This window comes from Primulina eburnea, unplaced genomic scaffold (assembly GCF_022965805.1).
Source record: "Primulina eburnea isolate SZY01 unplaced genomic scaffold, ASM2296580v1 ctg903_ERROPOS189874, whole genome shotgun sequence".
NCBI lineage: Eukaryota > Viridiplantae > Streptophyta > Magnoliopsida > Lamiales > Gesneriaceae > Primulina > Primulina eburnea.
In genome coordinates, this window is record NW_027331664.1 from 89,248 (window position 1) to 104,393 (window position 15,146).

The following is a 15,146-nucleotide window of genomic DNA, read 5'->3' on the forward strand; positions in this document are numbered from 1 at the left end:
ATTGAAATACGGACACAGTTAACTCGCCTCACAGATAAAAATCAGAGAAACCGTATCACAAAAAAGAATTTGCGTATGAGTTAGAAGTTTAAAAAATTCATTGAAATCTTTGGGTTAAACCAAAGAATTTTTTTAACAATTTATAGTTGTATATTATGCTTTAATGTTTGTATGCTAATGAATTTAATGGAACTATTAAAAATCTATTGAAATTTTGAACACATCTAGACTTTTATAAAATTTTTAAAAATTAATATTGAATATAACTTGAATTTTTAAAACTTTATGAGAGTTTATTTTAAATATCACTATACTTCTATAAAATATACAAAAATCTAAAAACTTTTAGAATCTATAAAAATAATTAAAAATCGTTAAATATCCTATATTATCCTTGTTAATTTCATCAGTAATAAAAAAGCATGCATACTATTATACTAAGGTCATCTACAATGTTGCGCTACCATTTTAGCGTAGCATTTCTCACCCCAAAGGGGTTGCTTTAATGATTTATAAATAATATAATTTAAAACAAATGTAAAAAATTAATATACTCATTCGAATGTTTGAAATTGTATTTGAATTTGTATTATTATTATTTTTCAATTTAAATAATTTTCGTATATTAATTCATATTATATATAATTTAATTTATATTATATAATTAAATTATAAACTTAAATGTTATTATTTAAATTTATTAATAATATAATATTAATTATATAATATAAATATTAGTCATAATTAAAAATATATTAAATAAAAGATAATAATTAATATATGTAAAATAAAAAAAATATTTCGAGAATATTTTTTTGGTGTAAAATTTGAAATAAATGGAGGGAAGATAGATGTTGTATTTGATATTAAAATCGTATTATTTTAATGTTTAATTGACACTAAAATATATTTTATGATTGATTATGACATAAGTTATTTAATAATACGTCCCGTAATGACAATTGAATACAGGCAACCGCAGCGGCCGCCAATTTATTGATTGGAAGGAAAGGTCATTTATTAGACTGAGTTAATATCGGCCATAATCCAAGGGTCTTCAATAATGTTCTATTAAATTTTAAATCTGCAGCGACATCATCCGCGTTAGGATGCCGCGCTCATGTGAACGTATGTGGAGGTAAAAAATTAAACTCCATAACCTTTTTATTTTTAATCATATGAACATTTAACCATTAGCTGGAATTTTTACACTTCATTTTTAAACACACGAGATTTTTTAAAAAGTTACGCGTTCTTGCATTAAAATAACAATTTTCAACTGTCAGTCATGCAGATTCATTATTTTTATTCATAAGAAAATGAATCCATCTATCCCACGGATTTCACAAACGACGGATACAAATTAAAATAATATTTTTATTGAAATATTTTTATTGTTTCTACATTTTAACTTATTAAAAATTAATAAATTGTTCAAAAGGCTAATATTAACTAATCAAAATCTTCTTCTTCACTCCTCATTTATGTTTTACGTGGGTGCATCATCACTAGATTTGACAATCATATTCATCACAATTACCATCAGATTTGCATTAAGTAACAAATTGGTGGATTTGAAATAACTCTCCATGGAACTAAACATGACACCCGATCCCACACTTTTTGAAGAAAAAACATCAGTAAGGACAAGTAACAAATTTATCACTGTGTGCCCCAGGAGACATTCAGTGCTTGATGGCACAAACAAAGGAGATATAATGAAGCACTTCATGTCTGTTAACTCAGTTCACTGCGCTCTGAATCTTCATGTCTACTACTAGTTCACTGTTTTCGGACTGTGTCTAAGGTTTCGTTAATAGTGAAGTAAGCTATTAAGAGATTGACCAAGGGAAAACAATGTCATACCGCAGATCGCTCCAGTAAACAGAATCTTGTCTTTTGGTGATTTAAGTAAATAGGAATTCCAGTTAACATATTTGAAATTATTTTTTCATGAGACCTTACCTTGCTTTAACAGCATCAGGAGTGTCATGAGAGATCTCAGCAGGTGGAAGATCAGAAATTGCAAAGGCAGAAGAATATTTTTTGATTCTCAGGGATATAAGAATGCTTGATAAGATTCCGAGAAGAGGAAAGATATATGACCAAACCTGAGATCTCTGAGACCCAGATGCTGAAGCTACAGCAGCACTTGCAAGGCTGCCAATGGAAGTGTTCTGCAAGATCATGGGCAGGCAGCCAATTACTGTTGGAAGCAAGAAGTCCACAAGAAACCCGACTTTTGTAGCAGCCAGTGCATAATTTATGACATAGGATGGTACAGGTGAGAAGCGGGCAAGAAGAACAAATCTCCACCCATCTTGCTCAACTCCCCTTGAAACCAGGTGAAAGTACTTGTTTCGCTGTACCCACTGAACTGCAGAGCCAGAACTTTTGAAGACAAGCCTTCCATATAAACACAAATTAATTTTAAACCACAGGTAAATTAGGTTTTCATGCCCACCACAGCAACTAAATCAAATCGGACAGTTTCTGGATAGCCAGTTGTATTTCATGTTTCAGACAAAAATAGCAATGAGATTGGCAATATACAGAAGGTAACATATTTCACAAAAAATCCCTTCCATTCATTAATTCACCTCCACGATATTTCTTAGACCTAGTGACATGAAGATAAATAAAATTGTCACAAATTGGTAAACATTCAGCTCCTGAATTCGCCATGCACAAAGAGCAGTTGAAAAATAAACCTTGTTTATCACTTCAAGAAAAACAAAAAACAGCGATGCTGCGAACAAAGAATATCACCATTGCAGAACAGGGGGAAAATTAGAAGTATTATAGAGTGGTATATCTATGTTAAAGCTAACACGTCCATGAGTCATCTCACCCCTTTTTTTATACACAAATATTTTTCGGGAGGTTCCATTCGGTTTTATTGAAGAAATTGGTTCGTGAAAATCGATTTATTTTATTGGATGCTATTTTTTTGGTAGCATCAGAATGTTTGCCCCATTTTCAAGTATACAATAACATTTCTAGGGAAAGGGAAAAATAGGAAAAAAAAAAACTTTTTAGCACAATCGAATGCATTTCATGAAAACTAGCTGACAGAAAGGAGAAGCTGCGTCCACATAAAAAGTTGAACGCTCTATAAAACCTGATAATTATGACGCCATGTAATTTTTTTTTCCATTTACCGTACGAGTTGGGCTCCAAATTGGTTAATTCTCGTTACGAATCAGTTAAACATTGTTTCAACATCTCATAAACATTACCAACTCTTGTAAAATTACTTTCAGATTCAAAAGATGATTTTGCCGAAAGACAGCAAAATTAAAAGGAAGCAGAGAAACGGGTTACAAAGAAGCCAAACCTGCCGATCCAGAAGGAGAGAGAGGCTCCGAGGACCTTTCCGGAGAAGACACAAAGCAAGGCAGGCAAGAACCGAAAGAGCATAGATGCCCCTGCCTCGAAAAAGACGGCGCAGGGCAGGCAAAGAGCCAAACTTAGGGTGTGGAGTCCGACATAGGCAGGGATGGCCCAATATCCCAATCGATCGGACGTGTCCATCAACCACTGCATGACCTTCCCTCGATCACCCAACAGCTGAGTCGGACTCTTCGTGATGACAAATCCAACCACCGCTATCGCTACTGCCATAGTCCCCCATCGCCCCATTTATTTTTTCTTCAGTTCAATAACCTTGTCTCGGATGGTATCCTCTTTGGTGTAATAGACGATGGGTCGGGTTTTAAAACCCAACTTCGTATCGGAAACCCGTTTTATTATCCTTAACTAATATGCAAATAATTCAATATTTTAAAATTTAAATGAAAGTTAAAAAGTGCCGACTAGGGAACTTTGGTTTTGGGAAAATCCGTCTGTAGTGGCCTCCACCAGCTCCCGCTGCACCTTCTCCACTAGGTGCTGGTTTTTCCATAGTCACTGCTGGTTTTTCCATAATCATGTAAGTGAAGAGCCACCCAGATTGATTGAATTATTGTGTTCATTGCTATGGAAATTTATTTGATTTTTCAGTCCGTGTTCAACTCATGGAATTTTAATAACTCCCTCTATCACATTACCAGTCCATTTTTTATAATATTTTGCAGTTGTGTGAAATCTGTTCTTTTTTTAAAGAAAATGGTTATCCAGGTTTTACGGTACAGGGGTTGTGTAGTGTAGTTGATTGGTCTGGTATGGTGGAAGCACATACGTATAGCCAACTATGTTTAGCTTTTATCTGAAAAATAGTAAAACAGATTTCTTTGTCACTGCTTATTTTTAACATCACTGCCAAACGCTTCAAAAATAAAATATAAAAAAGTACAACAGAGGCTCCTTTGCCGGAGATTCTTAGGCAGAGTAAAGCAGCGAGGAGGAGTTACCTATCGAACCAGTTGGAACCTATATTTCCTGTTACTCCGAACATTTGCTGTCCTCTTGTTTACCACCTTGAAAATTTTATCCTTGCTACCATAAGTTTTATTGTCCGCACGCAATGTAGCAAACTCATATAGTTTTTCAGCTTCAAAATCCACATAAGAACAACCTCGAGTGTAACCAATGCCATCTACCTGTTCTTCTCTTGAATCTGATTTGTCATAGCAACAGCACGTGTCGATACCCTATTTTAACTCCACATCCAATGTATATAGAGAGCAAGGCCAACCCTTATCACAATGGCAACTTTTCAATGCAGATTATCAGGAGATGTTACAAACGCCCAAGATTTGTGTGTATCCATATGCATTCATAAACAAGGATTCATCCCTTTTTGCCCGAGTTTTACTTCCCCATCCAAACCCTATGAATCCAAAACTTGGGAATTATTTCAATGAACATGCTTTTGAGCTGGCTCTTCTCAAGAGTTCACTCATTACTCAACATTATGAGGAAGCTCACTTCTTCTTCATGCCCTTTTCCTTCAATGCCATGCGTAATCACCCCATTCTGCATTCAGAGTCATCAACAATATATATTGAGGATTAGCTCCGAGTTTGAGTTTTGGAATGCTTCTGAAGGTTCCAATCACTTCTTTATCTGCTGTCATTTAGTTGGGCGGGAGGCAACATTCAACATTTTTGCTTTGCTTAATAATGCCATCCAGATTACTTGCTCATCCAGCTATTTTCAAAGGCTCAACTCTGCTCACAAAGATATAGCATTGCCTCAAGTTTGGCCACATGCTCACAATCAATTCTTGAATCCTCTAAATGCTAGGTATTCTTTCTTTAGATTCATAGAAAAATCTGATTCATCATTGCATTGCCTGGTTGGGTTCTTAGAATTATTTACATAGAAAAGATCCTTATTTACAAATACAGACTCAAGTAATAGATTCATAATTCTGCCTAAAAATGCTGCCGGTTATTTGCGTTATTGTGTGTGTTTGTGGATGTTAAACCTTAACAAGATTGTTCGGAGAGATCTAAAGTTAAAGGTGGAAAATCATTTTCTATAGCAAATCCTGGTTGCATTGAGGGAATTGGGAATTCTAGTATGCCATTTATCCTTTGTTTCCCAGCTTTATATACGCTACTAGCATAGCATGTTATGGCATAAATTAAGAATGATACTTACAGTTTTGAGTTTCACCTTACCATTTTGCATTTTTCTTACTTGCCTCACAAAAATTTGGGGTCTACCAGATTTTAATGATAAGGTGTGCATCCGAGTATAACTGTTTCTCATACAATTTTGTAAAAGAAAGTGGATATATATGTTTCAAAGAAAAAAAATGTATATATATCAAGCAAACTAGATGGCTCAAAATCTTAGGAGCTATGTTAATGTGATTTATTAAAGGCTCATGTATTAATGGAGTGAAAAATCGAATGCATGAAAAGGTAACATTGTTATGGGTGTGTAATTGCAGAAACAAACTTGTGTTCTTTGCCGGTCCAGTGCAGAACTCTCGCATACAAAAAGAGATGTTAAGTTTTTGGGCAAATGGTACTTCTTTTAGTATATTCTCAGGGCATCCATCTTTTCTGTATGAGGAAAGGTTCAGGATAAGCAAATACAACCTGCATGTAAAGGGGTATAAGGTAAATACGACAATGGTTAGTTTTTCTATACATACGGTTGTATTCCAGTTCTGATATCTTGTTATTATGACCTCGTTTTGCGAATGCCTTTAATTGGAGCAAGTTTTCAATTATAGTTAGTGAATAGTTAAAGACATTAATTATTATAATTTTTTACAACAAGAGTGAACGATCTTGGGATTTCTTTGCATTCAAATCTCATTTGTTGGCAGCAATAGATAACATTTTTATTTTCTTCTTAATAAAATAAGGAAAAAAACAAAAAACCCTAGTGTGTGGTGTACATGAAAAAATATAAATAAAAATACGTTCAAGCTCGCTCCAAATCCCTACGCACTGGCACACCTCCATTGGAAGCACCAGCTCTCCCTTGACTCATTGCTCACATCGATTCCAATCTCGGAAATCAAACACCGCACCTGCGGATATGCTGCCGCCTGAGCTCCAGCCGCGGTCCCTTCGCCCTTATATATCCTCCTCCCCCAGCGCTCCCTCTTTCCCCACTTCTTCATCGTCCTACAACTCCGATCTAAACCCTAATTCTAGCCCTGGTTCCAACTCCTACTATGCCGGTAGTTCCAGCAGCCGCCGCGCCAGTTCCTCCTCCAGCATGTCCAGATTCTCCTCTTCCTTTTTCCACAACGCTAGGATCGCCGTTTCCCTGGTTCCCTCAGCCACCTTTCTCCTCGACCTTGGTGGCGCACCAGTGGTTGCTATCCTCTTGCTGGGGTTAATGATTGCCTACATTCTTGATTCTCTAAACTTCAAATCAGGTTCCTTCTTTACCGTCTGGTTCTCCCTCATCGCAGCTCAGATAGCTTTCTTCTTCAGCTCAGCTCTCTATTACTCCTTCAGCCACGTTCCTCTCGCTCTCCTCGCTGCCATTACTTGTGCGTTGGCTAATTTCTTAATCGGTGTTTGGGTTTCACTTCAGTTCAAGTGGATTCAAATTGAATATCCCACCATTGTGCTCGCTCTTGAACGCCTGTTATTTGCCTGTGCTCCACTCATTGCCTCCGTGCTGTTCACGTGGGCAACCGTTTCCGCCGTGGGTGTTATTAATGCCGCGTATTATCTTATGGTTTTTAATTGCATTTTCTATTGGCTTTACTCAATTCCTCGGGTATCTTCCTTCAAATTTAAGGAACAAGTCAGTTACCATGGCGGTGAGGTGCCCAATGACATTTTTATTCTTGGGCAGCTAGAGAGTTGCGTGCACACTTTGAATCTTTTGTTCTTCCCGTCACTGTTTCAACTAGCATCCCACTATTCTGTAATTTTTTCTTCCAGTGCAGCTGTTTGCGATGCTTTTCTTCTTTTCTTCATTCCGTTTCTGTTTCAGCTTTACGCCTCCACAAGAGGGGCGCTTTGGTGGGTTACTAAGAAAGAGAGCCAATTGCACAGTATTAGGTTTGTCAATGGTGCATTGGCGTTGGTCAATGTGGTTGTTTGTTTGGAGGTTAGGGTTGTTTTCCCTTCATTTGGGCGGTATATTCATGTCCCACCACCACTGAATTATCTCTTGGTAACCATTACAATGCTTGGGGGAACAGGTGCTGCTGCTGCATATGCTGTTGGTATGATTTCAGATGCTTTCAGCTCACTGCTTTTTACTGCTTTGGCCATAATTGTCAGTGCTTCTGGGGCTGTAGTTGTGGGATTTCCTATTCTGGTAACGGACCTCCTTTATTTTTTAGGAATATGAAATTTTCCTTTAATGCGGTGCTTTTATGTATTTTGTTTTCATTTAGTTCTGTGTAATCATATGCTGCAAGTATACCCCACTTCTCAATCCTTTAAGAAAACTCTTGTTCCTTGAATCTATACTAATTTATTTCCAACGTTTTGAAAAACCACGTTGTGCAATTTTAATTTTGATGTTTGGAATTTGGAAATTGGAATGAGTATCTTCATTCAACAGACTATGTCAACGTGTTTGAATGTTAGCGTAACAGGTTTCTGTGCATTCATGCCTCAGTGGTAACATTGACAATGTTTTGGGACTGTTAGTTTCCTTTAAATATGGCGATAAGGTTTTTTAGATCGTTTACCTTCAAAACGAATATCTGTTCTAGTTACTATTAGCCAATCCTCTAAGAACTGGTAAGCTTTCCTTTTTAGTGTTCTGAGTTTTCATTTCTGAGATTTCTAGTGTTAGGCTGTTAGCGTTTGAAGATACAGCTTGTGCTATTTTAGAATTACAAGGTGAAGCAGAGGTATTGATAATCTGTGTTTTCAAAAGTGTGGATTAGGTTGGGATTGTTCATACGATTTTACCTGCAATTGTTTGCATTTTAATTTACACTAGGCTGTACTATAGTTGGTGATCATGTGTCGTGTTACTCAAGCAAGAGAACATATTTTGATTTATTTTATATTACTTTCAGTTTCAGCTGGAAAAAAGAAATCTAAGATGTGAGTTGGAAAAAGTAACCTTTAAAAAATTTCAGATGGATAGTCAAAAAGCTAAACTGAAATGGTTGAGGGAGGGCGACCAAAATTCAAAGTTTTTCCACTCCTTGTTAACTAACAGAAGGAATAAGTCAATCATAGATAAGGTGGAGATGGATGATGGATCCGTAATCGTGGATGAGAATCAGATTGAGGAGCATATTGTTAAATACTTCACTAATCTTTACCGACAGTCAGAGGGGGTTGGGGGAGTTTTGGATGATTTGGATTGGAGCCCTGTTGCAAGGTCTGATGCAATGGATTTGGAGATTCCTTTCTCGGAAATTGAAGTAAAAAAGGCAATTTTTGAAAGTGATGGGAACAAAGCCCCGGGTCCGGACGGATTCACATTAGCATTCTTTCAAAAGAATTGGGATGTACTGAAGGGGGATATGTTGAAAGTTTTTGATGAATTTTTTAGGGGAGGAGTGGTAAATGGCATCACGAATGAAACTTACATTTGTCTCATACCAAAGAAACAAGATGCGATTAAGGTCAATGATTTTCGGCCTATAAGTTTGATAACAAGTTTGTACAAGATTTTAGCCAAAGTTTTGACTAACAGATTAAAGAAAGTTTTGCGGAGCACCATCGCCGACAATCAATGTGCATTTATAAAAGGACGACAAATCTTGGATTGTTCTCTGGTCGCCAATGAGGTGGTGGAGGAATACCGCAAAAGAAAAATGAAGGGTTGGGTTTTGAAGGTCGATTTAGAAAAAGCGTATGATAACGTCGATTGGCAATTTCTGGATTTCGTGTTACAGAAAAAGGGTTTTGGTGACAGATGGAGGAAGTGGATTCGAGGGTGTGTGTCAAATGTTTCGTATTCAATTTTTGTTAATGGTAGGCCGAGGGGAAAGTTCAAGGGAGAAAGAGGTATTCGCCAAGGGGATCCGCTTTCACCCTTTCTATTCAATCTGGTTGTGGATGTATTGGGGAGGATGGTAGACAGAGCTAAGGAATCGGACGAGGTCAGAGGTCTAGTGGTGGGACAAGGAAAGTTTGAAATATCACATATACAATTTGCGGATGACACGTTATTTTTGGTTCAAACAAAGGCACATGTGATTGCACTCGTGGAAATAATCAAATCCTTTGGGAACAAGTCAGGGCTCAAGATAAACTTTCAAAAAAGCGTCATTTTAGGGATCAATTACGATAAGGAGGATGTGGCTGTATTGGCACAGGCTATTGGATGCAAAAATGATGATTGGCCGATCAAGTATCTAGGGTTGCCTCTGGGAGGTAAGCCTTCTTTGTTCGATTTTTGGGAACCGGTCTTAACCAAGATGTCGAAAAAGCTATCAAGCTGGAAAAAATCATATTTGTCCAAAGGGGGCCGATTAACACTGATAAAATCAGTTCTCTGCGCTATGCCTTCATATTACATGTCTTTGTTCAAGGTTCCTATCAAGGTGGCAAAAATTATGGAAAAGATGATGAGAGATTTTCTGGGACGGATTGGAAGGGGAAAAACATTGTCATCTTGTGGGCTGGAAACAGGTTTGCAAGCCGAGGGACCGAGGTGGGTTGGGTTTGGGGAATATTGCCTTGAGGAATAGAGCTTTGCTAGGAAAATGGTGGTGGAGACAAACAAAGGAGAAGGACACTTTGTGGATAAAAGTGATAAAAAGCATCTATGGACTTCAGGATAATGGATGGGATTTGGGTTTGGCTACGAATGTTACTTACAGATGCCCTTGGAAATTCATTTCTTGTACCTTCCCGGCAATTCATCTTAGGTGGGATTCGGTTTTGCGAGGGGGGAACTTCATTAGGTTTTGGGAGGATGTGTGGGGGGGGAGCGAGTATTTCACTCAAAGATCGTTTTCCTTGTTTGTATAGAATCTCTTCTGTGTCAAACAAACCTATTCTTAATTTTTTAGAGGTGATTAATGATCAGGGTAGACAAACTTATAGGTGGGATGTGCGATTTAGGAGAAATCTTTCTGATTTAGAGTTGGGAGAATTTGTTATCCTTGCGGGTGTGCTAGATACGGTCAGGGTTCAGTTAGGTGTCGAGGATTACAGGGTATGGCTGGGGGAGTCTTCGGGATTGTTTTCAGTAAAATCTTTTTACAATTCTTTCTTTCCAATTCAAAACTTTGCTATTTTTATTTGTAAAGATCATATTTGGAAAGTTCCTGTCCCATTAAAGATTCAGATTTTCTCGTGGACTGTGGCGTTGGAAAAATTACCTACGGCGGACTCGGTGCAAAAAAGATGGCCAACGTGTGCTTTGTGTCCACAGTGGTGCACGTTATGTCAGGGCGATGAAGAGACTCAGGATCATTTACTACTACACTGCTCGTACTCACGCAGTTTATGGACTTTGGTTATGGCAGAGCTACGATTCCAATGGGTGTTTCCACAGAGGGCAAGAGATTTGTTTACCAACGATCCAGGTTTACCTTCGGGGAGCAGAGCTAACATTTTATGGTACATTTTGATTCATGTCTTATTTTGGAGAATATGGCTAGAGAGGAATAACAGAATTTTCAACGACACACCGGCCGAAGCAAGTGCGGTATGGGAGCTCATTAAGTTCAGAGTGGCTACTACAATCTCAAGGGTTAAAGGATTTAATCACTTATCGATTAATGAAATTGTTAGGGATTGGAAGTTTGTAATGATTTGAATGTCCGGAAATCTTTTTAGTGCTCCTATAATTGCCGATCACTCATCCGCAATATTGTACTCAAACTTCTTTAATATAATTTAAATAATCTTGTTTCTGATAAAAAAAAAAAAACTTTTAGTTTCTGTACACAATATCTTCCAAAATTCTTTTTCTTTGGGTTCGCGAAGATTGTGTAATTCCATCTGTTATCCAACACAGTTCTACCATTTGTAATATCCAGAACTTGATCCTCACGACTATACTGGCTGGTGTTAATTTTTGCATGATCCATTTCTGTTTCAGCTTTATGATACAACAATCCAAGTCGAAAAAATTTCAAACTTGACCAAAACAATATTTTGACTTATACTGATTGACTGTTTGGGCTACAATATTTCCTGAAGAAGATAATCTTATTCTGATACTGAATTGTTGTCAATCCACCCGGTGTACAATCCATCTATTGACCATCTATTTCTTGCTTTGTCCACTTGAAGTTTTAATTTCCGTGGGTAAGGCTTTTATATGCATAGTGAAAGTTTATAACTGAAGAGAGATAATAGTGTGAATTTTAATACCCTCTCTGTTGCAGTTCATCCCACTTCCATCGGTCTCTGGATTTTATCTGGCTCACTTTTTCACAAAGAAAAGATTGTCATCCTACACTGCTTTTGTTGTTCTGGGGAGCTTGATGGTGATGTGGTTTGTTATTCATAATTATTGGGACCTCAATATTTGGATAGCAGGCATGTCATTGAAATCCTTCTGTAAGCTTATTGTTGGCAGTGTAATCCTGGCAATGGTTGTTCCTGGTTTAGCTGTGCTTCCATCAAAACTTCATTTCCTGACTGAAGCTGGACTGATCAGCCACGCAGTATTACTGTGTCATATTGAAAATAAATTTTTTAACTACTCAAATGTGTACTACTATGGGATGGATGACGATGTTATGTATCCAAGTTATATGGTTGCCATGACTACTTGTGTGGGTTTAGCAATTGTGAGGAGACTTTTTATGGATGGCAGAGTCAGATCGAAGGCAGTTTGGATTCTTATTTGCTTACATTCCTCAAAACTATCTATGCTTTTTATGGCCTCAAGGAATGTTATTTGGGTCTCAGCTGTTCTTTTGTTAGCAATCTCTCCTCCACTGCTGCTTTATAAGTACAGGCCATTCATATTTTAAATTTAGATGTTACCTTTTATTGTCTTCAACTTCATTTGTCTCATTATTTTTCAGGGAGAAATCGAAAGCTATATCAAAGATGAAACCTTGGCAGGGTTATGCTCATGCAGGCGTCGTTTCTTTATCTGTCTGGTTCTGTCATGAAACAATCTTTGAAGCCCTTCAGTGTTGGAACGGGAGGCCTCCAACCAATGGTTTGCTTATAGGCTCTTGCATTCTTTTGACTGGATTAACTTGTGTGCCGATTGTTGCTCTGCACTTTTCCCATGTCATGGTATCATTCGTTACTTGTAATTCCTCTTGTGCTGTATTGCTCGAAATTGATAGTCATTTACACTTATTATTTGCTTAATTGTTGAGGTGTTTTCTTAAATATCGTTTTCTCTCTTCATTAATGCCCATAAAGGGGATATCAATTCTATGGAAACAGGTAGGTGGAAACATAACTCCTATCAATTCACTTGACTTCACTGATATTGCATGGGAAGATTTAATTATTTATTTTTGTCCTTTGAATTCTGTGCTCAGATACATTTTATTTCGCTATCAATGCTTAGCATCACATTGCCTCTCGGTGGTTGCCCTAAGTAATGGCTTTGTTATAAATTGAATATTAGATTATATTGCTCTTGTTACGTCTAATCGTGGCATTCACTGCTTGTTTCTGTGAGTTCACATTGACTTTTATCATTACTAGATGTTAACTGTATATTTTTCTCCCTTTTCTTGAAGTCGGCTAAGAGATGCTTGGTGTTGATTGTAGCGACTGGTCTCTTGTTTATACTGATGCAGCCTCCGATTCCAGTGTCCTGGACTTATCACCCAGACTTAATTGGAGCTGCTCGTCAGTCTGGTGATGATATCTCCATATATGGTTTCATGGCCTTGAAGCCTACCTGGCCATCATGGTTGCTAATTGCTGCAATTGTCCTGACTCTCGCAGCCATCACCTCCATTATTCCCATCAAGTATATTGTTGAGTTTAGGACATTTTACTCCATAGCTGTGGGAATTGCTCTCGGAATATACATATCTGCTGAGTACTTCCTGCAAGCGGCTATACTACATGCCCTTATAATCATTACGATGATATGCACTTCTGTATTTGTGGTCTTCACTCATTTACCTTCTGCCTCAAGCACAAATCTTCTGCCTTGGGTATTTGCATTTATTGTTGCCCTTTTTCCAGTGACATATCTGTTGGAGGGCCAGGTTAGAATCAGCAAGATCATCCTCGGAGAGAATGAAAGTGTAGACATGACAGAGGAAGACAACAATGTCACTATGTTGCTGGCTGTTGAGGGTGCAAGGACCTCTCTACTTGGTCTATATGCAACCATCTTCATGCTTATAGCACTTGAAATAAAGTTTGAGCTTGCTTCTCTTATGCGGGAGAAGATCACCGAAAAGGGTGGACTTGGGCATAGCCAGTCTGGCCAAAGTAGTTCTGCTAATGTTCCTCCAAAATTGAGATTTATGCAGCAACGAAGAGCTTCTACTGTGCCAATCTTTACCATTAACAGGATGGCTGCAGAAGGGGCCTGGATGCCTGCAGTCGGTAATGTTGCTACTATAATGTGCTTTGCTATATGCCTGATCTTGAACGTACAACTCTCAGGTGGCTCAAATCGGGCTATATTCTTCTTGGCACCGATCTTGCTGCTGCTTAACCAGGATTCGGATTTTTTTGCGGGATTTGGGGACAAGCAGAGGTACTTCCCTGTTACAGTGGTCATCTCGGCGTACTTGGTCTTGACTTCACTGTACAGCATATGGGAAGATGTGTGGCATGGAAATGCAGGATGGGGTGTTAGTATCGGGGGACCGGATTGGATTTTTGCAGTCAAGAATATGGCTCTACTTATTTTAACATTCCCTAGTCACATCCTTTTCAATCGTTTTGTTTGTTGCTACACAAAGCAGGCTGATGCAAAGCCACTGCTTACGATACCACTCAACCTTCCGTCGGTCATAATAACGGATGTTATGAAGATTAAAATTTTGGGGCTTCTGGGAATGATATATTCCGTATCCCAATATCTAATATCCAAACGACAGTGTGTCTCGGGGTTGAAATATATATAGAGTGCCTATACATAATTTCCTGTGTGTACAATATGGTACAAAAAAATTCAAGTGTGAGATTTGCAAGTTTGAGGCTATACTTATGTTTAATTTATTCGACGCGAATTAGTGAATGCTAACTGACCGCTTTCTTGTCTGACCACAAACAACAATGATAGTGCTTCTCTCTTTCGGAACACCTTTTAGATACGAAGACATTGTCGAGTATGATTTTAAGAATTTTTTATGGTATTTGGTGTTGCTAAAATCCGGGAGTCGGATTTTCACTTGGGGAGATTGGATCGGACTTTTGAAATTTGAAAGCACAAACAAGAGCGTTAGAAAAGAGTTGGGTCTCGGACGCTCAAGTTTGAGAATAGGAAATAGAGAGAATATTGTGTATGTGGAGTTAGTGAATATATGAATGAATAAACAATTAATGAAAACTGATATTTATAGGAGGAAGATAGAGTCTTAATTTGATAGATTTAGATTTTTCAGAATCTGGTACAAAATTAGGTTAAATCTTAATGGGCTTTATCTTTTTGAATTTGATTTTTGTGGGCTATCCGTTAATGTTTAAGTAAGAGCTCTCAAGCTTGTCTATAACCTCGGTCTCTTGAAAGCTCGGTTCGGGAGGTCGTCCAAAACATTTCCAATTGGCATGATAACCTCATTTGGGAGGTTGGATCGAGCCATGCTGGGAGGTCAGCATGGGAGCTCGGAACCATCTTTTTTGTCATAATTACCGGCGTTTGGGAGGTCGTCGAGATGACCTCCTGTCAACTTTGTGCTAGTGAGAGGACTT

The 15,146-nt window shown here is 37.8% G+C and overlaps 2 protein-coding genes and 1 pseudogene across 3 annotated transcripts; 2 read left to right on the forward strand and 1 right to left on the reverse strand.

Annotated features, from left to right (window-relative positions):
* Window positions 1-1,526: 1,526 nt before the first annotated feature.
* LOC140822561 (uncharacterized) lies at window positions 1,527-3,707 on the reverse strand. The gene is made up of 2 exons (XM_073183334.1): window positions 3,338-3,707; window positions 1,527-2,406 (listed from the first exon to the last, which is right to left on the reverse strand). The coding sequence occupies exons 1-2, from the start codon at window positions 3,640-3,642 to the stop codon at window positions 1,962-1,964; spliced, it is 750 nt and encodes a 249-aa protein (XP_073039435.1). The 5' UTR covers window positions 3,643-3,707; the 3' UTR covers window positions 1,527-1,961.
* Window positions 3,708-4,107: 400 nt separating this feature from the next.
* LOC140822550 (probable glycosyltransferase At3g07620) lies at window positions 4,108-6,159 on the forward strand (annotated as a pseudogene).
* A 134-nt stretch (window positions 6,160-6,293) lies between these two features.
* Window positions 6,294-14,588, forward strand: LOC140822560 (uncharacterized). 2 transcript variants are annotated; one of them, XM_073183332.1, is made up of 4 exons: window positions 6,294-7,686; window positions 11,681-12,252; window positions 12,329-12,548; window positions 13,007-14,588. In XM_073183332.1, exons 1-4 carry the CDS (start codon window positions 6,442-6,444, stop codon window positions 14,357-14,359), a joined length of 3,390 nt encoding a protein of 1,129 aa, XP_073039433.1. In that variant the 5' UTR covers window positions 6,294-6,441; the 3' UTR covers window positions 14,360-14,588. The 2 variants fall into 2 exon arrangements, with proteins under 2 accessions (XP_073039433.1, XP_073039434.1); XM_073183333.1 differs by having other exon boundaries at window positions 12,329-12,468; window positions 13,038-14,588.
* The last annotated feature ends 558 nt before the right edge of the window (window positions 14,589-15,146 follow it).

Excerpts from the sequence above, each read along its gene's own strand:
- LOC140822561 (XM_073183334.1), bottom strand. The coding sequence starts at position 3,642 with ATGGGGCGATGGGGGACTATGGCAGTAGCGATAGCGGTGGTTGGATTT. Across the intron at positions 2,407-3,337 it reads CTCTCCTTCTGGATCGGCAG|GCTTGTCTTCAAAAGTTCTG; the intron begins GTTTGGCTTCTT and ends TTTATATGGAAG.
- LOC140822560 (XM_073183332.1), top strand. The coding sequence starts at position 6,442 with ATGCTGCCGCCTGAGCTCCAGCCGCGGTCCCTTCGCCCTTATATATCC. Across the intron at positions 7,687-11,680 it reads TTGTGGGATTTCCTATTCTG|TTCATCCCACTTCCATCGGT; the intron begins GTAACGGACCTC and ends TCTCTGTTGCAG. Across the intron at positions 12,549-13,006 it reads TGCACTTTTCCCATGTCATG|TCGGCTAAGAGATGCTTGGT; the intron begins GTATCATTCGTT and ends CTTTTCTTGAAG.